The sequence below is a fragment of the Micrasema longulum genome, unplaced genomic scaffold, assembly GCF_059751315.1.
Source record: "Micrasema longulum isolate JH-2025_06_02 unplaced genomic scaffold, ASM5975131v1 h1tg001038l, whole genome shotgun sequence".
Lineage (NCBI taxonomy): Eukaryota > Metazoa > Arthropoda > Insecta > Trichoptera > Brachycentridae > Micrasema > Micrasema longulum.
Genome location: NW_028278226.1, coordinates 686,522 through 710,854, shown reverse-complemented (window position 1 = coordinate 710,854; position 24,333 = coordinate 686,522). Strand labels below are relative to the sequence as shown.

General features: G+C 29.9%; 1 protein-coding gene across 4 annotated transcripts in view; it reads right to left on the bottom strand.

The window, feature by feature from the left end:
* Window positions 1-395: 395 nt before the first annotated feature.
* The window catches only part of spin (lysolipid transporter protein spinster), a 73,858-nt gene continuing 49,920 nt past the window's right edge, over window positions 396-24,333 (bottom strand). Inside the window, exons 2-10 of one of the 4 annotated variants that reach the window (XM_088232915.1) lie at window positions 13,708-13,904; window positions 12,575-12,726; window positions 11,472-11,675; window positions 11,049-11,186; window positions 9,404-9,665; window positions 7,232-7,330; window positions 6,257-6,494; window positions 3,867-3,922; window positions 396-3,281 (exon numbers count right to left, since the gene is read on the bottom strand). In XM_088232915.1, the coding sequence (XP_088089041.1) occupies window positions 3,903-3,922; window positions 6,257-6,494; window positions 7,232-7,330; window positions 9,404-9,665; window positions 11,049-11,186; window positions 11,472-11,675; window positions 12,575-12,726; window positions 13,708-13,904 (1,310 nt within the window). In that variant the 3' untranslated portion in view covers window positions 396-3,281; window positions 3,867-3,902. Of the gene's footprint in view, window positions 3,282-3,866; window positions 3,923-6,256; window positions 6,495-7,231; window positions 7,331-8,718; window positions 8,981-9,403; window positions 9,666-11,048; window positions 11,187-11,471; window positions 11,676-12,574; window positions 12,727-13,707; window positions 13,905-24,333 lie in introns of all 4 variants that reach the window. The other 3 variants (XM_088232914.1, XM_088232911.1, XM_088232913.1) reach the window with 3 other exon arrangements.

Here is a 24,333-nt window from a genome sequence, read left to right as displayed (position 1 = left end):
TGTTGGTTCCTTCGTAAAGATAACTAATATCATATCTACCGTAAGACTAAAAGTGCACCCCTATTAATGAATAAAACACATCTGAAGTAAAGTTCAAATTTAAATTTTCTCTAAATGGTTTAATAATGTTTTAAATATTTGAAAAAAAATATCATTGAAAGAGTGGGTTTTATTTTTAGACCAATATGCAACATTTCAGATTTGTTTGTTTTAAAGAAATTATCCTCATTAGGATTGATTGCAAGAAAAACTTGTTTAAAATAGGGGTGCTAAATGTGAGTATTTTGTCGATTGGTATAAATGTTGCCCGTGTCATATTTTTTATATTGTTACAATATTTTTATTTTATAACCTTTTTGAATCTTGTGGATTAAAAAGCGAAAAAATAAAATACATTTTTATACAAAAATATATCTTTTTATTTCTGAATTTCAGTGCAAATTTTCATATTTTTACAACAAATCATTGGAACGTACAATAAATATTGAAGTCGACGATTTTTAACAATAAATTAACTTACAATTAAATACATCATAATCAGTCTTTAAGTCATGACTGTTTTATCAGTGACTCGAACTTATGTAATATTAACAGGAAAAATTTTGGACACAAAAATCATACTGGTATTAAGCTGCAATCGAATAATATGTAACACTTTTTAACCAAGCAAAACATATAACAAATACATTTTTTATTCAAAAAGTACCTTTAAAATTGGCGTACTTAGTTCAATAATAAATTATAAGAGCAACCATTCTGCCAAAAACTCGCCAATTCGGCGTAGTATAATCTACTACAAGAACATATCAGATAACATACAATCAAACTTGGTTACATATTATGAGATCTCAATCAATAAGCAATATTTTTATTTACTTAAATTATTATGATTCACAGAAATAATTTAACTAATTTTAGCTTAAGTAGCTGTGACGGTACACCTTTATTAAATCCCTATTGAGATTAGGTTTTTTTTTTAAATATATCTTATATTACAATCTATGCCAAAGCATTGCTATTGTGATTCACTTTACTGTTGTATTCCGTCATTGTGTTCACCAGAAATATAAAAAAAATCTGGATAATATAAACATTTATTATCAATTAAGAATGTTGTCAATTTAAAAAGCAAAGGTTTTAAGTACTACCTATACAGATTGAAATGTTATATACATAATAAATTAATCAACCAAGTTCGACTATATATGCACTTTTTGGAAATTTTCACCATTAAAGTGGTTGCAAAAAAACAGTAGCAATTTATTCTAATTGACAATATAAATTTTAAATACATTTCTTGTCTCGCTTAATACGTGCTTATATATGAGATTTTTATTAGAAAGTTAGGAAATACAGATTAACTAATAGTTAGTACAAATTATTATAAATTAAGAATGAAATACAATGTCAGAGAAGGGAATAGATAAAATATTTAGTGGAAATAATTTAAAATGAAACGTAATATTAATATTTTTAATTGCTTTAAAGCAAGCGATCAAACGGAAATATTGGAAGATACATTATTGTCAATTCTTTTGACCAAATTCACTGTTACATGAAAAATCATATTTGAAGCATTTAGCAAATAACAGGCACTTGCACTTCAATATGTCAATAATATATGACCATTAGCATTTAGCATTTTCATTGCAACTACCGGTCAAATATATGTGGAAGTTGGTTTTACTGATTATGAAAACAAAAGTTGATTGCATTTTTATGAAAATGTATATGTATGCAATAATGATTATGTATGCATGGTAATTTTTAGAAATCCAACTGCCAAGATAATATTTTTGAAGTCATCACATTTGCAGTGTATATTTAAATACATGGGGTTCAAACTGTTGGTAGGGTCGCAGTGAGTCACATCTTGCTGGAGGATGTGATTCTATAAAACTCTGCGAACGCCCAGTTGTATTCCACTAGCAACACTACCGACTAGTCCTACTTGTTAGCGTCCACGTCGCGAACCCTGGGCAATGGGATCACACTCAACGGTGTGATCACAGCAGATAACGAGAGGATGAAAGGAGAGTTTCTGGCGCCTCCAAACCAGAACCAACCAGCTAAGGGAAGGTAACCCCGACAGGAAATTCCACAGAAGGCAACGGGAAACCACTCTGGAATCACTATGGCGAGTATATCCAATAAGCAGTTGTCCTGGCTGCGGAATACAAGAGTAGTGCAGGACCGAGATACTTTCGCTGTAGTGATTGCCAACGTCGAGGGTACCTGACAAGGCACCTCAAGAAGAAGAAGAATATAAATACAATATTATGTATAGAGAACTATTCTTGCCTGCAGAATTTCATTCCATTACTGCATTTAATATTTGAGGGTATTAGAAGCAAACTTAAAAATCTCCATTGAAGGAGTTACTGAGATATTTGCAAAAAACTTTGAAAAAATAATTATGAGATTTCTAACCATGCTTCACTAACTCAATGGAGAATGCTAAGTTTGCAGTGTCAAGCAGTATAATTGAAATATGTTTTCGCAAGATTTAGGAGACAGTTTTGAATTACGCTATTTTTTAGGTAGGTAGGTTTTTATGTATAGTTTATTTTGGCATCAATTACTAATTTTCTAAGTTTGCTTTTAATACCCTCATTTCATGAATTTTGATAAATGCATTGATAAGAGTTAAGAATAAACATCTATAGATTTTTTGATATAAACACAGAATAAATTAAACAGTAATATAAATATTTTAACAAACTAAACAAAATTATATAAGTATATTGGCTGAAGTAAATAATAAATCATGAATTGAATATCTTTCCTGTTATCTGTTATATTTTTTATGAAATCTAGAGAGGAATTTTTTTCTTTGTTCTTTCAAATATTTTGGAGAGCAAACTTCTAAGTTTGCTAATGTCTAAATTACGTATCTTTGTCAAAACTTTGTGAATTAGCAGTGTTAAAAATTATATTTCTAAAATGGGCATAAATTTTTATCTAAATAAAAAATGTCATCATTCAAAGTGATTTTTTCGCTCAAAAATATTTTTGATTTGGCTGATACCTACCAAAAGAATATATCTATTAGGATAAACACCACTCACCGAACATTCATAAGCAAAAGAAAAGTATATCAATAATGTGCTACAAAAGTAAGAAGACAATTTTAAAACGAATGTCATTTTCAGTCACTTCAGGGGAAAAATTGGAAAATAAAGTTTTGTAAGTTCTCACTGCACTCATTAATCACTAAGAAATTTGATTTAAATTGGATTCAAGATCTTCCGCAAAATGATGCGTCGGTTGAGCAGAACTTTCTGAAACAAAAGAAGTGAACAAAATATATTTATTGTTTTCAACGCAATAAAAAAAAAAAACTATTTTGCAGACAGTAAGTTATCAGTTTATTATTATTATTATTCGTTATAGGCAGGCAACTTTGCTGATGCGCCTATATCTCGTGTACTGCTTTTTATTATGGTTGGATAATTTATAAAGTACCATTTTTGTGAAAATCACCTTTTTGTCTGCGTTTTTCTTCCTTCAATTCATACAAACTTTGTGTAATATGAATGTCTTACATCTAACTGCATTGTTAGTTATAATTGGTGTCAAATGCTAATTGAACTTTGCATGGTTCTTAGAATTCAAATTGTTAATATGTATTTGTTATGTTGGTAATAAGGAAATCATTAGAATTGGATCAATTGTGGAAAGGGAATTTGAATAAAATCACCCCATCACAATTTAAATCACAATTTAAATGTAATAAATTATTCCGGCATATCTAGAATAATTTTAAATAAAAGACATAATGATTATACATAAAAAAAATATATTTTACATATTTGACAATGTGATAACCAGGTTATGTACTGTAAAAGGTTAGTTTACAAACTCACCTAAAGCTGAATAGGTGATTTAACATTTTTATAGGATCAAATAATTTTAGAATACGCTGAAACAAAAATAACCTTTTCACCAGATTGTTCATATTGTTTACAGGGAGGACATTCACAAAATAAAACATTAATGTTTGCTAAGATTGGAAGGTTTGATTCACAAGAACTAAAACATTTTAAAAGGGTTTATAAAAAAAGATGGTGAATATATTTTTTATCCATAGTATGTGGCATGCACAAAATGATTTGGCATACCATCATAATGGAATAACATGCTTATCACAGTAAAAATATGGCTTGAGATATTAAAACATTTAATAATTCATTACTGTCAACATCTGTAGATGTCAATTTTTGTTTTAAAATATCATTAAAAAAAAACACAGTGTATCTGGATCATGTTACAGGAAGGTAAGGTGATCAGTCTTATGCTTCAGGTGTCATTCCAAGGACAATGAAATATTAGTTTTAAACCACATATAAAAACAAATATGTTGTGCTGGCCTTCCCAGGAATCAAACCCAGGACCTCAAGCATGGTGGGCAAATGCGCCAATCACTACACTTTTTCGGCGGCAGTCTTCTCCCCTCAATGTCTTTTTTTAGGATTTTTACCTAAGAGCAGCCATTGGGTCAAAAACACCGGTCCAGGATTCTGATTCTATTACACACAGAGAACTGAATTTTTATTCGAGAATATTTTATTTTTTTATAAGAGAATAAAAAAAAAATGACACGGAAAAAAGGTACCTACATACATAAACATAATATTGCAACAATACAGAGTTCAAACTGAAAATTTTGTTGAAAAGCCAGCATTTATTTATTTTTATTTTTTTATTTTATTTATTTATTATTTACATACAATATTACATTTTGGTTATTTTAAAACATTTTTAATATTATTTTTTTTTTACAGGACTCACCAAGCCAAAGAATATGGCTTGTCGGTAAAGATCCTTTACAATTAATCATATGATAGTCCTACATAGTTGTATAATAATAATTACTACTAACTTAAATATAGGGAGCGAAAAAAAGTACACGTAATTTATGCTTTCAAAAAATATTTAGAAAGATGTAAAAAAAAAGCAAAAAATAAGTGAATGATAACGCAATTTTAAGATAAAAAATAAATAAATACAGAACCGGAGTACCAAAATTTAAAACAGAAGTGTGTATATATTTAATAGGCACAAAGCATTTTATTAAAAACATTATTTATTAACATATCCATATCTATATCTATATCTAAGTCTATATCTATATCACATCCTCATCCATATCCATACATATATATACCCGTACATGCACACATACATATCCATACATACATATATACACATACATACATAAGAACATACATATACACACATAAACATCCATGAGAATATTACTTAGTTATAAATTCTATTTTATATATGTCTATATTTACAAATATTCAATTTTTTAATATATAAACTCCTGATCGAATAGCTAGTCTATTATTTTGCCTTTGTCACTTTTGGTAGTGCCATTTCTCAGATTGTTTTGTAACAAATTGAACATAACTGGAACCACATATTTTAAAGTTATTGTCCCATATTTGTTGCTTGTCTTTGGAATCACTAAACCTTCATTTTATTAGCTATTTACTATCCATTTACTATTATTATTGAAATAATAAATTAGTAAGTAATATTCACGATTTTAGTTTCACATGTTATCAACATGAGGCATGTAAAAAAAAAACATGTGTCCAACACTTGTAGTTTTTTATGTTAAAATGATGAATTCAGTAATACTTGTTGTTTTACTGTAGAATGTTTTAATATTAAAACTTTCTACTGAATATGCTGTATAATTTTTAGGTTATATGTTTTAATATAAATCTTGTATAATTTTTGGTTCGATTTTTTTTTATAAATATTGTTTTTAAAATTCATGTTTTTGAAAAGAAAAAAAAGATATTAAGCCAAATATGTTAATATTATAAATGTTTGTAAAAGGCAGATTTGCCGTTTATGTTAATAAAATAAAAAAAATAAAAAAAATACCAATGATAAAAAAAATAAAGGTTTCAAATTACATTATGTAAAAAAAATTACACAAAAACATTCTAATTTAAACTACTACATTTTTGTATTGTTTCTTTTGATAATGTAATAATGATAAGTGGCTTTTAAATTTGGAAAACACATGCATTTATTTAGTTATATTTTTTCGTTAAACCTAGAATTTTTAAAAGCAATGAATTCATTTTGGACATAACTGTTTTCGTTATTTACTTTGATCTTACACTTCAAAAAATTTTCAGTACCAAAGTTAATTTGTTTTTCTATCTCTTATATTTGCAACCAAGCAGATCATTTCAAACAGACAGGAATCAAAGAAATAATAAATTATATTTACCTGAGATTTCTCTCTCTACTCTTAATTTGTCCTTGACAATATAAAATGCAGTTACGAGGAAGAATGCTCCCCCCAATAACTCCACAAAACTAGTTGTGAAAAGTGCGTACTGAAGAGCTTTGAATTTGACCCGGTCATCTTCATATACTTGTCTAATAGTTGTACTATTGTCCACAGGTAAAGAGACTAATGTTCCGGAGTGCGATGGAAGTAAATAAATTTTCAATGCTTCTGAGATCTGAAAAAAACATATGTATTTTGTTAATAAAAATGACAAATTATTATATATTTACAAGACATACGATCAAAACCATCACCCATAAGAGATCTGTTTGAAGAAAGAAAAAAAAACTACAATTATGATTACATAATACTTAATTGGTGTTTTTTCCAACATTAAAAAAAATGTCACATGCGGTAGAAATTGCTTGTAAAAATCCAAGCTTTGTAACTCAGTAACCACAGGCTCGGCACCTCATAACAATTTACAACTTATTTTGTAGTTTATGAATGACATCCTTGTTTAAGGGATGTTTATAATGTTTTTAATGATTTAAAATATTCTATGGTCAATGAATAAAAAACATCATGAATGGGTGATGTTAGGTCAGTTAAAAACTAACTTTTGAATTATAAACATGTCTAATAACAAGAGGAAATGTCTTTCAATTTGTGAAAAAGTGGTAATTATTTGTGAAATAGAATGTGGCGTGAAAAATGTTTATTTATCTACATTTGAAATTAAGAAAGTTGTATATTTGTATGCATTGCATTTACTATAATTTTACTTAATAGTTTTGTCTTTAAATTATCCGTATGAATTATATGTAAATTTAGTGATAATATGCAATGGTGATTGGATTGAAAGAACCCTCTCTCTGGTATAACGAGTAACGTTTATAACAAGCAAATTCAGTCGGTCCCATCTTCCTTGTAATAACCAAGTTTGACTGTATTTAAAAAATGAAAACTCACCACTCCAACTAAATATGGACTTCCGGCATCCCCAAAAGCATGGGATACTAATATTTGGAATGCTTCCGCAGTAGATCGTCTTGTAGGAATAACAACATACTAAAAAAACAAAGACAAGATTAATAAAATGTACACTATCCATTAATATAAAAAAAAGGTGATAAGTTAATTTATAAGAGCAGGGACAAAACAAATGGTTATTCATCGAGTAAAATAGATTTTAGTGACTGAGTGAATGATTGCATTTTTTCGCAGCACTATAATTTTTTTAATATGACGTAAAATTAAAAATTATAAAAGTAAAAAACAAGAACTCTACATAATTTTAATACAAAATATTTAAAGTGCCATCTATGCAATAAATTTGAAAACAAAAGAGATTATGTGAAAAAACTGGGAAAAATGCAACAGTTATTAATTATTATCCAAAGATGTCACTAGTCGTAACAAAAAGAGTGAGACACAAGGTCTCGCAAGTAAAATTATATGTTTTTCTACGCATTACATGAATTATTTATATTATTCTAATATTTAAAAGAAAAACGTAGAAATGATAGGAGAGAATAATTACATTTTCTAGATGGCTCAGATAGTTGAAATTAATTTATAAAACCTTAGTGTAAAATTTGTATAAAACTCGTGCATTATAGTAATGAATTTGAATTATGCCCACATAGAAGGGTATAAATGATTTTGTTTTTTTAGAGTAATTCAACAAAAACATTTAGTGAAAAAAAAACTTTTTTTTTTTTTACTAAATTCAATGATTGTCAAAGGTACTCTTATATCATTTTACGTTGAAATAAAACTTTTTAGTTTTTTTTTCATTTGTATGGTATTTGCCCTTTTACGTGGTCACAATTTAATTATTGATGAAAATGAATAAAGTATATATCAGCAGAGCAGCAGATAGATAAAAATAAATAGCCTAAGATAACATGTAAATTTCTTATAAAATTATGGAAATTTCATAATCAAAATACAGTCAAAAGTTTGTTTTATTTTGTATATATTAATTATTGTAGCTAGCAAACATTTATTCAATACTTTTGAAATAGCAAACTTCCATATTCCCTTCTCAAAAATGTTTTCCCTCTCTGTTGCAACAAATTTAGATCAAATAAATAATGTTCATGCTATAAAAATAGTAATTTTTAGGATAAAAATTAAACTGTTAATTTATTTTTACTGTATTATTGACTGTTATTTGATGTATGGTCATGGGAACTTTCAAACAAAAGATCCTTATTCATTCAGAGGCATTGAAAACTTACCACTATAGAAGAACATGAGTAAAAAGGGACACGCACATGTTCTCCTTATTGAAAGTTATCTGATTCTAAGATCGTATGAGGAACAACCATATTTGGGTATTTAGTCTCATAAAGCCCCGCGGTGATTTAATAAATAAAATATAATATAAGAATTAATGAGGAAGCAACAAGAGGAAATGATAGAAAACATGTAAAAGAGCGATGAATTCTTACCAATAACATATCGGCAACAATGGCCCAATTTAAATTGAGCGCTAACTGGCCAAAGAACATCAGAACTAAGGGGGTTATAGTTTGGGTTTCCACAGTATGGAGGGCCAGTAGAAAGAAACCCGCACTCGCAATCATTCCAACTCCGCATATTATCGGGTGTACATTGGGAAATTTCTTAAGCAATGCATCTCCAGTGAATGTACCTAAGGGTACTCCGATTAATCCAGCCAGCATCGCTATCACTCCGAAAGTAAAGGAGACACTACAAACCGCAAAGGAGAAGAAAAGGTGATGAATTAAACGTCAGGAAACATCCAACTTAAGTTATTCTAGCTTTGCAGGGACAAAATAGTGGATTTGCGATAAGTTAAAATCTGTAACGAAGACATCCAAATGTGAAGGAATCTGAAATCGATGAATGAAATTACGAAAAACAATGATAAAATGACATTTAACAAAATTATGCTTTAAAAAAACAAAACTATATGATTCGGAAAACACGTTAATTTTGCTAAGCGGGACATGCGAATAAGGATTATGATCAAATGATTATTGAAAATGTGAAATAAATACTAATATCATGCAGACCCATATAAAATATAAATTATTCTCTCATATCAAGTCTAGGATACGTTTGGATATGTTTTAAAATCTGTTGAAGTTTTTCCGAGTCTGTTTGTCTCACCAGTAGCATGTCCGCGACTAAAGACCAGGTAAGGTTGAGGAACACTTGTCCGAAAAACACAAAGGTCAAACACCACTTGGCATGGCTGGACGCTATGACGATGGCCAGGTAAATGATGGGACATGATGTGATGAGCCCGAAGCCGCAAATCAGCGGGTCGCAGTTTGGGTACTTGCTACGGAGTCTCTGTGCGACCGCAGAGCCCAAAGGGACTCCTATGATGCCGGCAGCCATCGCCACCAAACCAAACTTGTAGGACACACTGACGGAAACAAGCATTTATGGTCATAATCTTCCTAGAAAATCTCCTTATCTAACGTTATGTATTTTTAATGCACAGAGGATATGGAAATGACCAGGTTATAGGCAACTTCCGGATAGGAACATGCTTCAGTAGGATATTAACTACGGTATGCAAATGTGTTAACACACTTTATGCGGAAATAGTAGTTCTACCAGCACGCCTTACTGGTGCTTATCTGCGGGAAGGGTAGAAATACCTGCAATGCCGGCTCCACTTTTAAGGCGGGAAAAGTATTTTATGTCAATGATTCAATATGCTCCAAATTACACACACACATACTCTTACTCAACTCTTATGAGAACGTGAGAGGTCGTGGGTAAGATGGTTTGTCGAGTTAATGATTTGATAAATTATATCTGTCTTATTTTCGCACATTTTTTTTGGATGATTTGTGAGCAGAATGGCTACATTTTCGGATTATACTTTTCATAATGTGGATTGTTGTTTGCTCATAGTTCTGCAAATGCAAATATATATTTGACTTCTATTCTTATCTCTTATTAGATTTCCATAAGCAGTACATATGGTAAGTGTGAATTCAAAATTTCATTAAAAAATAACTGATAGAGTGAGGTTTATAAAAGCAGTAATTTTATCATGTATTGCCGATTTTTGCATGTCGCATAAACCTATTATATTGTAGCGAAGCCCGCATAAAATGCGTTAACACACAATATGACTATAAAGAAATTGGGAAGAAGTAAACGGGAAAATCGACGCAAAATGCCAACTTTTTTATAAGAAAAAATGTTTCATTTAATTAATTCATTATTCATTTCCGCACCTGATGCTGCATAGGGCACTGCATCGGCACACCAACCCTAATGTATCTTAATCATTTTTGTAACATGAAGGTAAGATGATCAGTCTTGCGCTTCAGGTCCCAGTCCTGGGACTATGAAATATCCTAGTGCAAAAACACCTTTTAAAATTAATATTTCATGTCAACCATGTCGGGAATCGAACCAGAGATCTCTTGCATGGTAGGAAAACATGCTGAACATTTGACCACGAAGCGGACATGTTTAATTAATTATTAATAATATTTCATATATTATTTTTATCACTATCTAAATAAACCTGTATTTTACCAGTACATTTATCTAAGTCACCACTGCTATCGAATTGTTCTTTCAGCGAGATATTTAGCTAATCTGTACAGTATGTAAGAATATGATTGTTAATAATAATAATGCATTTTGGCACCACAACAGGAATCAAACCCGGAACTCCTGAGCGTAAGGCAAGCATCTTAGCCATCACACCATAGAGCCACCTCAAGAGGCTAATATGAAGTCATTTTTAGTATCTAGTAAGATATGGTGTTTAAATGTAACTCACTCGCTAAAGTTGACAGTCCCAGTATTTTCAGGCTGAAGTTTTAGTCCAAGGAATATAAAGTGTGGTCCCCACCATGCGAGCGCTCCTGCCACAAATGCCACACACGTAAAGCCGGCTGTTGTTAGCATGAAGGAACGACTAAAAAAAAAGAATAATTAACATATTATAGTTTTGATGCTTTAAAAATAAACAAAAACTTCAAATAGAAAAAGATAAACAAAAAAGTTAAAACAAATAAAAAATTAAAGAATAAACAAATTAGCTAATTTGGTTTTAATTTTTTATTTTTTTACATTTTTTTAATAAAACACAAAATGAGTATTTCCAAAATAAGGACTGAATAGTTAAGTTTCTAATACTACGATGTGCAACGTTGATCTCGTCAAAAATAAAATATTTTATAATTTACAAAACTAAACTAACTTTTTGGCCAGTGCTATAATGTCCTCTTTGTAAGTGCTCGCCCTCACGTGGGTTCCCCCCTCCGCCTCTCCCCTCTCGGGGTCCTTCATGACGAGTGTCATCAACAGGACGGCCACAGCTCCCAAGATGGGGGTCACGCGGAGCCCCCATTGCCAGCTACCGAAAGCCTTGGCCGTTTCTGACCCCACAATATATCCTAGGCCACTGAAAAAAAAAACATTTATTATTATTTCCTTTCACTCGTTCCTAAACTCACAATACTTTTGGGTTTTGTATATAAAACAAAGTTTTTTGTATGAAGAGTAGATATAAAATAAAAGCATAAATATGGGTTTTACTCGGCATCGAATATGTATTATACAAATGAATTAATAAAGTAACTTAGGGGTAATTGTTTGATCAAAAGTAATGAAAACAATTTTAAAAATAGAATCGTTCATGTATGAAAAAAGGAATACTTTTGGTTTTTAAACATTACACCGGAACCTCTTTTTACACAGTTTTTTTTACTCGGTTTCGAAATAACACTAAATTTTCTAATTTATTTTTTAAAACATTAATAACAATGCGTAATAGTAATGTAATTATACTGTTGATTTTCTTTTTTAATTAGGATGGAGTCTCTGGATATCTCAATTGATAAAAGTGATGTCATACCAAATGTGCATAACCAGGTACGTCTATTGTCTGATAGTGAATTATCTTTGTTATGATTTTTTTATTGGCTAAGGCAACCCATCCTAACAAGGACGATTTGTGATATACAGTATGATTTAAACCTTAAAAAAAGGGAAAATATTTCAGTTTAAAAATGTATATAATTTAATATGTACAATAAATTTAGACGAGCGCAAAACTACTTCTGGGGATAAGACTGACAAGACATGTGATGATGTTATATTTTTAAATAAAAATAAGGTACAATAAATAGTTAACAATTTAATTTTTTTGATATCCCAAATTGATTTTTGTGCAAGGCAACCTATACACAATTAAAAAAAAATTAGTACACATTTTTAAAATATTTTTTTGTTTTGTAAAAAAAAGAGTGAGTATTACAAAAATTGAGAATTTTTTCATGCAACAGTTTTAATAGTGTTTACCTTCCAACTGGTATGGCAAAGTAGAACACGGCCAGCATTTTAGACCTCATGTCTTTAACAAATAGATCGCTGATTATCGTTGGAGCTATAGTAGAATAAGACGCTTCCCCAATTCCCACCATTGCTCGGAAAAAAACAAACCACCAGAAATTCTGCAAAAAAATATTAAAAACAATTAGCCAATGAAACAATAATAATACAGGTTTGCACGCAGGAAAATAATTATATTTCTCTAATAAATATTGTATTAATGTCGGCTAAATTTATTGTGAGAGGTCTGGAAAAGATAGTCCGAAAAAAAAATCAGTGCAGTTATACCAAAAGTAACAATCACATGCATTGTGATATTCATTCTACAGTGATTTAAAAAAAATATATATTTACAAAAGAATATCAAAATTTAAATCCTGCTGAATTGTAAGCATACAACTCGTCAGCAGGTTCTTATAATATATTTACATATAATTACCTATTTATGTTTATTTATACATACTATAGTATTTATAAATTTATTTATACTATAGTATATTTCAATTGATATTAACCCTCTACAAAACGAAAGCTAGAAAAATTTAAATCTGACACTGGACTGAGAAGATGTACGAGTGTAGAGGAAGCGAGGTATGAATGCAAAGACAGTCCCATTTGCCTACCCCTATGGAAAACGGCGTGATGGTTTGTTGTTGCTGTATTTTAATAATTTGGTCCGTGTTATATTTATTAATGATTTATTAAAAGATACTATTTGACATTGTTTAATTGTATTGATTTTGAGAATCCTGTGATTGGACATTTATAATAAAAGTATATTTAATTAATAATAGATTTATAAAATAATTCATGTCTGTTGACCTTCCAATGAAATTTGAAAAAATTATCTTCATTCCATTAAAAAAACTTTTGCTTACGTGTGCATAATGGGACGTTTTAACCTAGTGTGCCTACTAAAACAAATTAAAATTGAATGTTTACTTGGTTCACTGACAGGCACTAACACATTTACATAGACTTTTTAAACATTCAAACACACTGTACATATTTTTCAGTGCACTTAAAGAGGAACTATTTTAGTTAGATGTAAGGTAAGGTAGGCAGTCAAATGATTTTTCTAAAGGAATGTAAGAATGATTTACCGTCATAAATGATCCGATGAGAGTTGTGAGACTCCAGAGGCAGATGCCAGCTGCCATGATCTTGATCCGCGAGTGACGGTCACCGAAGTACCCAAAGAGGGGAGCAAATATCATGTACGATATCACAAACACAGTCTGCAGCAGACCGCCCCTGTCATCACCTATGTGGAAGTCGGCTTGAACATCCGTAAGAATTCCTGCAACAAAAGAAAAGATTAAAAAATTACATCAATTGCAATATATAAATTATGCATGCAGAATACAGTAAGAATATTAATATTGAATCAAGTTTCCATTACACATGATTATTTTTTAATTCTTAAAGGACTGTGCTAAAAAATCTCTTTTCATTTAGCTGTTGCTGTGCTAAAATTCTGTTACATTTAGCAAAAGATGGGATATATTGAAACACATATATTTAAAAACCAAAATTTAACATATATATTATAAACTGTTTAACTCAGAGTAATAATTCCCTCCCGCTTATAGAGATGCCCTTTCGATCTATTGCATAGAATAATAGCGATCCAAATTTTCGGTTGGGTTTTTGGTTTAACAACAAACTGAATTAGTTTTTTGAATCATAGAAAAGCAAGTATTTATTTTTTCAAAAAGAAAAAATATATTATTAAACATTTTGGTTAGCCAGTTAGTTATATCTAAAACCAAGAATGTAGGTAGATATGAAATATTTTTTTGAATAATAAAAAAAGGTATTATTCATAGTTGATCGTAAACTGCATAAATATTTTATGTTCATTGATAAATTGATAAATCAGAGTTAATAGATTCACATTTTTAGAAGACCAATAAAATTAGAATTTTAGACATTCTCAAATATGTGCATATAAATACGTAAATGAGCATGAAAAATGAATAAATTTATTTGATATTATAAAACAAAATTCACAATATAAATATACATACTTTGTTAATTGAATTGAAGCAAGGCAAGGCAAGGCATGTATCATTTATATGTTTCATTATTTAACTGCTCTTGACGGATTTAAAAAACAAATATTTCTGGTAATATAATTTAAAGAGAAATTTCGAAAGTTTAATTTCAAAAATGGTTAATTAGTTTTTGTTCCCATATATGTATTCTAAAATATATAAATACAAATTCAACCATTATGTACGCCGTATACACAATGAGGAAGTTCAGTGTTTTTTTATTATTATTATTTATTAATTGACTAATGATAGAGCCGAAATTGAAAAAATAAAATATGTCTCGTGTTTTTTAAAAAAATTACTTCGCGTGTGACGTCTCAAGCTCTCTCCCCTTCTTATGGATGTTTTCTGCTGATTGGTCAGTTGATTTACCGTACACCGGTAATTTATCATAACTCTCTTATCATTGGTTGATTCGGAAGAACTAGCGACGTCATACAAAGTAGTTCGTTTTTATTAAAAACATTTTTATTATTTTTTCATACATTTAAAAAAAACTTTGATTTACAATTTAATGCTCTAATTTTTACCGCGGGTAAGAATACATTTTTTTATATCCAATTTCCCATAGGGCTGAACTTCCTCTATATGAAAGTACTAGTGTTATTCTAACCCAACATTAAAGTAAAATTTCTTCAATAGGCTAAAAATCGATATAAAAAATGGGGATTCATGATATTTATGAGTAAAACCAAGTTAAAGTAATACCACGTATAGTGCATCATTTAAAATACATAATTAGTAATCGGCGCTGCACGACGCCGACGCCAATGTTTCGACGCCGACATTATTGTGAGTCATTGCATTTTACATAGTACATACTTTCAAGTCATGTGTCAGCACTGTCAGCTACTCACCACGCATTACGCCCTTAGCATTCAGATCAATTAGTTTTTTTTATTCCCGTAATCAATTAAGGTAATGTGAATTGCAATGGTAATGTGTTATTATAAATTCAATAAAGGTATACGGAGTTTGTTTGATTTTACTATTAATGAAACATAATAAAATACAACGCCGAATCGTTTATAGTTGATAAAGTATACTTTTATACTAACTCAAAAACCAAATCTGAAATTATTGGTATTATAAGCATTTGGATCTGAAAAAAATAGAACCTTGTATGAAACGGACAAAAGATATTGCAGGTTAACAGCAAAAATATCAAATCGGGCGCGGGTTTTCTTATTTATAAATTAAATGGCCCTTTTTTTCATGAACATTATTTGATTTTAAAATTACTAATCAAAGAACCTTCCATACAGAACTCTAAGTTTCTGTAACACGATTGCACAAGGTAATTTTATTAGTTAACTTTAAAAAAAAGATTTAATGGTATTTTTATAATTTATTTTTTTCAATAATGTATAATTGAAGTTTTCCCGAAATACAATGCACAGAATATAAAATAAAGGCGCCTTTTCTGTTCAATTCTAATTAATATCCATGTGGGACTTATGGGATAACAAATAATCGTAAAATAAAAAAGTATTTGAATACATTCACAAGCCGTGTATTCACTTATTTTAAATTTCATAATTGAGTCCTCCGTCAACACAGCAGAAACTATTGGCTTGCATGCACCAATGTCTTAATAGGGAAATATCACATACTACGAATACCGATAAAAGTACATGAAATGGATTTAGAATAATTAATTGTACTTTCAAAATCAATATGGATAATGCGGAGAATTGTTTTCATATATAACATTAAAAAATATTTTTTTTTTTAAATTTGTCACTAGAAAAACGCGACATGTTTGGCATTGATAATTGTGACGTCAAGGTTCGTGACGATGGTCTAAAAAAAATCAAACGGTCTGGAACAAAGTTGAAAATTATCATAAATCGTGACGTAATAGGGGCGTGGCCAATGCAATGACCGTTTTTGCGGCAATTAAAAATAACAATTCAAACATTTTTTTTAAAGCTACTAAAAAGTAGTTTTTTTTTATTCGACAGTATTTCATAGACCCTTATTACTTTAAAAATGTAAAAGAAAGGTGACATTTCCATATTGTGTCGTATTGTAAAATTGAGACAGGATTTGTACTTCTTTGGTGTAAGTCTTTCTAGATTTCAACAATCTGACGATTTCAACAACCAACAATATTTTGACAAATAGAGCAGAACTTGTCTCGAGGACGTTTTTTTTTGTACTAGCTTTGAAACATATTTTTAGTTTTTTAATTAAAAAAAATCTAATGTATTTTTTTGCAAATAAATGGACAGTATAGCTAGTTAGTAAATACATACATGTAATAATGCTACAGATGTTTTTAAAGCTAAATAAAATGAACAAAAAAAATCAAATTAAATGTAAATATATTTTAAACTTATCGTGTTAATTTTGTAATATAACATAGGTTTTAGGTATACTTAAAACAATGTATAGTAGGTCACACAATATTCGGAAAATTTCCTATTCGAAGTAAATCGAATATATTGTTCGCAATCAAGTGTATACGATTACATTTAAGGTGGGTGGACATCATATGCCAAAGTACGTTAATCCACACATAAATATAAATAATCGCTAGCGTGGAGATATAGACCGGAGCTCTCATTGGTGCAGGCGAGTGGGACCACACAGCGATATGCAATGCAGGTAATGTTTAGCGTACACTAGATATTGCCAAGCACGAAATTGCACGGTTGCATGTTATCATTAGTGCTAAAACGAATCCGGGTCGAATTCGTAAAATTGTATTGTTAGATTTTAAAGAGAAACACGTTCGTTACAAATTGAATTGAAATTCGATCGAGAATCGTCAATTATTATAAAAATAATGAATAATTTATTTTACTTAAACGAGTTTTTCAATATACTCGACGTGAGATACAATAATCCAAAAATATTTTCTTATACGCGGTAAAAATTAGATATAATTACAAAAATATGAAGAACATTTTAGAAATAGAAATACGGATGTTAAGGCATTTACGGGGCTTATGACCTGTCATTGGTTGGTTTAAGTGGCTACTTTACACACTGTATAACATAAACATCTATTTTTTGGTCAGTTGGAAGAAATAAGCCCGCCAATGTACAAACAGTCGAATAAAAAAATATATAAAAATGTCTAAATATTTATTAAAAATATATACATTTAATTAATCAAAATCTGTGAACTTAAATATATGTAAATATTATATTATGCAAGATAAACTAAATGCTATCGAATATTATTGATAAACATACGATTTGATGTAAATATTTTTGTTGATAAGTATGAAAACAGCACCCAGAGTTCAATGCATTCTCAGCGTAATATAGCTATAATACGTAACGTACACGATCGGGGTATATTTTTCTGGGTAATATTATTACGCAGATCAGCCAAATGAGAGTGAAGGTGGACAAGAGTCAACAATCTTAAAGTAATGATAATATAATTACGTACAAATGAAATATTATTATAGAATAATCCAGTGTGATCCCGATTCAGAAATAAGTGTTTAAAGCGTTAGTTAAATTATCCAACATTATTTTGTTCGAGGAAGCAATATTTTCCTAGAATAATTATTGCAGAGAGTAGAAAGTGATTAAATATCAGATCTCTTTAATCAAATTAAATGGTTGTTTGCGCGCATTTACAAAATCGTGATTTAAGTGCCTATGATAATTTTGATTATCCCGGCACAGTTTTTTTATAGCGAGAAGTAAAACAACAAAAAAACATTTTTCATTCTTGAAAGACATTACTATTTTGTAAAGTTAAAGTATTTTGTAAGAAAGAGGTGAGGAATTTTTAGAGACAATATTTGGTAATTCTCTAATGTCACAATAAAAACAATGGCCATTAAAGATACTGATTATATCTTTATATAACACATTTTATTAAAAATTCATACCACACAGTAATATATATTTTTTTAAATTTTCGGTAAACTGCGATCACAATATTGTCGCGTTAAATACAAGGCATGGGAAACAATTAATAGCAGTGTATATTATCCAACATGAATTTTAAAAAATAAATTAAAAAAACCGATTACTGACTCTGGTGACCCTCTAGAAACTTTATTAAAATATCTCGAGTTAACACAAAAATGAAATAGCGGTATTTGAGATGTCGTTGACAATTATTTGTAAACATTATTCATTACGAACACGTGTATTTTACAACAGCAGTTTTACTGATACCGTGTGTGATAAATTAATTATGAAATTCATTTATATGACAGTGGGTGGTGTGATATCGATCAAATAGAACGATATCCACGAAATACCACGATTTATCTTTAACGGTTTGAATTAAATTTATTGTCCACAATGTCTACTAATGATTTGACAATTTAGATATTATGCAAGGCCGCGAAGTGAACGTTTGCTAACGTCGTAGAACAGACATAAAATAGAGAAGACTCGTACTCTTCGTAATGGACGATTTTATTTAGAAATCGTGCAGAAATAATTCAAATATGCAATGGCAAAGGCGAGGTACCTTTATGAAAACACAAAAAAAAACATTTTCTAAAATTACCTATTAATTTTTGCTTATCCGATTATTCGTAGTTTGTACAAACTTTACCTAAATAACATTTACCGCGAAACAATAAATAGTATTAATTTACCTTATGTTTATTAGTTGAGCCGATTATTCCGTTTAAATAAATAACAAAACCTGCATGAATACATTTAAATTTATTGAAAGAAGAATAAGGATCAATGACGAATAATGAATGTAAGGATTAGTATATTTGATTAAATCTGCATTTGATTTTCTAAACAAACACGTTTACATCTCCCCTATCGAAATTGGAAGCCTGTCAAATTCAGGTGGGGTAATTATTGTGTCAGTGTCAGTAACAGCGTCACGGGTTGCAGTACTGTCAAAATACTACGGTGCAACAACTATGTAGGTACATAAATATATCTATTGAAAATGGACGAGGGGGCTGAAACAGCTTTTCTATTGTATTTTCTGAATAAAGTTAGCTCTCTTAAATTATAATACATGTCATCGTTATTGAATTTTAAAATGCTTGAATGCTAAAACAATTAAATAAGGAGATATGTATTCTAAGTTTTCTCAAATCATCAAAGGTTTTCAGAGAATTGAATTGAATATGCGCGATGATGTAACTGTAAAATCATTTAAATTCACAGTGATGAAAATAAAATGGTGTGAGAACAGGTCCTCAGAATAGTTTCAGGCAATTTGGTGTGAGGTCTCTCGAGACATTTAAATTATCTTATAAAACAAACAAGTGGACATGATACTCATTCTAGTTAAATTAGGTATGTTAAGTTATAGCATAAAATGCATATTTATCTTTTAAAAAATATTGTTTGACACGATGATAAGAAACTACTTGGAACGATATGCAATAATTGGAAAGAATCAACATACTATTTTAAGAAATTAAAAGAATATAATAATATATATCTGAAAATACAGTTATATTAATAAGGCTTTCATCGCAACAGCTAAAATTTGATAGAAGCATTGATTTCCGTTACTATTATAGTGGATTTTACCAAAGGCATTAATTAAAATGTTGGTGTAATGTTGGATTCAAAACTTACATTTCACCAAAACGCTAAGATGGTAATAAATAAGATTGCAAAAAAAATATCAATTTTGGGAAGGATCAGAAGATTTATTGATAAGGACTCCTGCAAAACTATTTACAAAGCAATTATTGAACCACACGTTAACTACTGTAGTAGCATTTTATTTTTATCAAACAAAGAAAACATAGATAAACTAACTGTATTACAAAATAAAGCCTTTAGAATCATTTTGAAAAAAAACAGATATACGAGGGTAAAGTCGATGGTAAATGAAATGAAATTATTAACATATAAACAAAGAATATTTTACAATACAATGATATTTGTTCATAAAATTATAAACTCTAATAAAAAAACAGAATTTTGGAAAAAAATTGATCGGAACCAGCATGAACACGATCACAATACTAGAGAAAAGAACAAAATTAGACTTCCATTTAGGAAAAAGGCAAAGTCACAAAATTCAATTTTATTTAAAGCAATTAAAAAGTATTACGAAATGAAAAAAAATATTTATGAATAAAAAAACATATCAAAATTTAAAATAATGGTCAAGACATATGTGATAAACAATTTGTAAATTAAATATATTTGTAATGTTATTATTAGAACACACATAACAATATGTATGATATGTGTGCCCTATTTTAAGATTTAAATAAAAAAAATAAAAATAATAAAAAAAAAACGATTGTTCAAATACCGTTAATTTAAATATTGGAAATACAAAATACAAACCGTAAAATGAATATGTAAAAAAAAATATATGTAAGTGGTTACACCGGAGGGCATTGTTTTAAAAATGATGTTATTTAACAAACTCAAATTATTACCACACGATCATAATGTAGGTAGGCAATTATTTTTAACATTAAAGTTTAAGGTTTAATTAAAACGTTCATAGCTCATTAAACGCTAATTAAATAGCTAATTAAACGTTCATAGCAATAGCAACCTGCTTTCGACTCGACCTCACACAAGAATGACAATTTAATAAATTAGGACAGAGCTTTTGAACGTTATTTAAGCCTATGTTACTATGTTAGTGCCTGTCGGTGAACCTAGTAAACAAACAATAGTTTTGTTTGGGAAAGTGTGCACGCTCAAATGTTTTATATGAAAATTTTATGTTACGCACACATAAGCCAAGCTTAATAAAGATTTGAATGGAACTGTATATCATAGCTTTTTTTATGATAACCAGTGATTGGAAAATACCAAATACTGAATCCATTTGAAGCTTATATTTTACAATTTTTATATCATCAATAGATACTAATTTGTTTAAATTGTTAATTTTTTTTATATGTTTCTGTTTTTATTTGAAATATTTAACCTCTCGTGAAATGGCATGCAATAAATAATCTAGTATCGGTCTCTTTCTATAACTCCGAAGCAATAAAAATATATACAATTCATATTAAACAACGTGAAAACTGATTTAAAATAGGTAGGTGGTAGATATTCTAGAGCACTGCAATATCTAGAAAGTAAACCAGTTTTTTAATACAATATTTAAATTGTAAAAAATAATAACAATATGCTGTGTAGGTAATGGTTAGTATTAAGCATTGGGAATATTAAGCTACAACACACTGTAATGGAAAAATAATGGCATATACAATAAATTCTATAATATATTAAGAACTTTAAACCAATAGGAAGTCAGCCTCAGACTTTAACCGATACCTAGATCTCAGACTAGAGTTTGCCCGGGAAATAATAATAATAAAAAACACTAATGAAAATTCTCGATGTTTTTTCCCCATCTGATAAATAAAACAAGCGCCATTGTTATTTTTAAACATCGGATGTTGTGTTTCGTCATACAGACTATAGAAAATATGTAGTTTTTTAGTAATGTGACGTCATAGTAAAATACGAAACAACAATCATCAAGTCCACAGTGATTCAGAGTAGACAGATACTTACAAACAAAATAATATTGTAAAATAATGACGAATATTTATGATGAAAATACCATAAACATGATAAGATTTAAATATTAATTTAGATGTAGTCAAGTCTATTAAGGACCTCGGAGTTATCATGGACTGTAAACTTACCTTTAATGAACATATTGATACTATGATTAACAAGTCACTAAAACTCTTGGGTTTTGTTAGCAGGACATCTAGTGACTTTACTAATATGTTCACGGTTAAAACACTATATTGCTCACTTGTTCGTCCTCTTTTAGAATTTGCATCCGCGATCTGGTCTCCCTTCTATGTAGGCCGGATAAATCATATCGAATCGGCGCAACATCGTTTGCTAAGAAAAGTAGCATGGATGATTGGCCTCGAGAGGGGAGACTACACTTACGGAGAAATGGAGTCAATGTTAAAAATCTTAAGTCTACAAAAACGTAGAAATGACATTGACTCCATATTTATGTTTAATTTGCTGAATGGCTTAATTGATGTACCATCGTTACTGGAACAAGTGGCATTCAATGTTCCGATCCGCCGGTTGCGAAATAATAATGTGCTGTTCCTCGATCAACACAGCACAAACTATGGCTTGCATGCACCAATGTCCCGATTGTGTCGTATTGTAAACTCGAGACAAGATCTGGACTTTTTTGGTGCGAGTCTTTAAAGATTTAAAAATTCACTAAGATAGACCGGATCTTGTCTTGAGGTAGTAATTTTTTTTTTTGTGCTAGCTTTAATTTTATTTAGTTGTGTTTTATTTTATTAGTGCCTGTATTTATTATAAGAAATTGTATTTACCATCGTTATAATGGACTGCATAATTCCGTCAAATAAATAAACTATGCAGGTACTTTAAATGCAGGTACTTAATATTCGTATTATCAATGATAACATTTTAGAATTTTATCAATTCGTTACCTTGAATTCTTAATAGTTACAATAAATACAAAATCAGAGAAACGATTTTGTAAAATAATTACGCCTAAAAATCAATAAAACGTAGATATAGAGTGCAGAGTAATCTACAACAATAAATTGATAAAAATATAATGATATCAGATGTGTGCATATAATTAAAATAATATGTAATTAATTTTTAAGATTCATAGCCATGAGAAATTCAGTTTAAAGTAGTAAAAAATAACACTTCCAACACAAAATAACACTCCCAACACAAAATAACATGTTGGAGAGGGTTCAGAAAAAAATTCTGAGGTATCTCTACGTGAGGGAGTATGGTAGTGATCCGTGACTCTATCCCACTGGGTTCCTCTTGGGTAAGCTTGGGACCAATAGTTTGCAACTTAGAAGGGATGGGTCTACACCGACCCATTTTTTCCGACTGTTAAGGGGTTTCATCGATAATTCGGCCATTTTAGAGAGTATCAATTTTTATGTTCCTGGTGGTTCCGACAGCGTCAGCACAGACTGTTTTACCTCCCGGTTTCCAGAACCAACCTGCCTCTGGTCATGCCGATTGGAAGAGCAGTCAAGCAGCTGAACATTATTACTCTGGAGATCGACATCTTTCACATTAGTTAAACTATGTTTAAGAGGCAAATACTCTTACTATTAGAGAGTATTATACCTTAAGTAAAAGTAATAGACTGTACATATTAAAATATTATGTCCCTGTTAATACTTTACGAATTATTTATTTATCTCTCTCTGAATCAATTATACGATACGCCATAACTTCCTGGGGGTTATCAAGTGAAACTAATATTAATTTTATTCAAACCTTGCAAAATTCTATGATCAAATTGCTACTACATAAAGATGTATACCGCCAGAGACACCATATTTCAATATCATTAATGTATAAATCTGTAAATAAATTATCTGTTAGGGCTCTACTTTTGTACAAATTAATTTGTCAGCATGCGTTGCACTCCGAGTATAAACTCAAGTTGGTACATGATTACAACACCCGGTTTACTAGTATGGAAGGGCTAGCTGTTCCTAGATATTGCAATAAATATGGCAAAAGAACACTGCAATACAGTATACCTAAAATATTTGACATGTTAAGCTAGGGTTTCCTAGGACAGCGGTGGTTTCCTATGCAAACGGCCGAGAGAGTGGTTTCCTATGAAAACGGTGTTATCAACACCTAGGAAACCACACTCTAGTCACCGTTAAAACGGCAGTCCACCGCATCACCGTTCACTACGGCCGTTAAGATACGGACACCGCTGTCCTAGGAAACCCT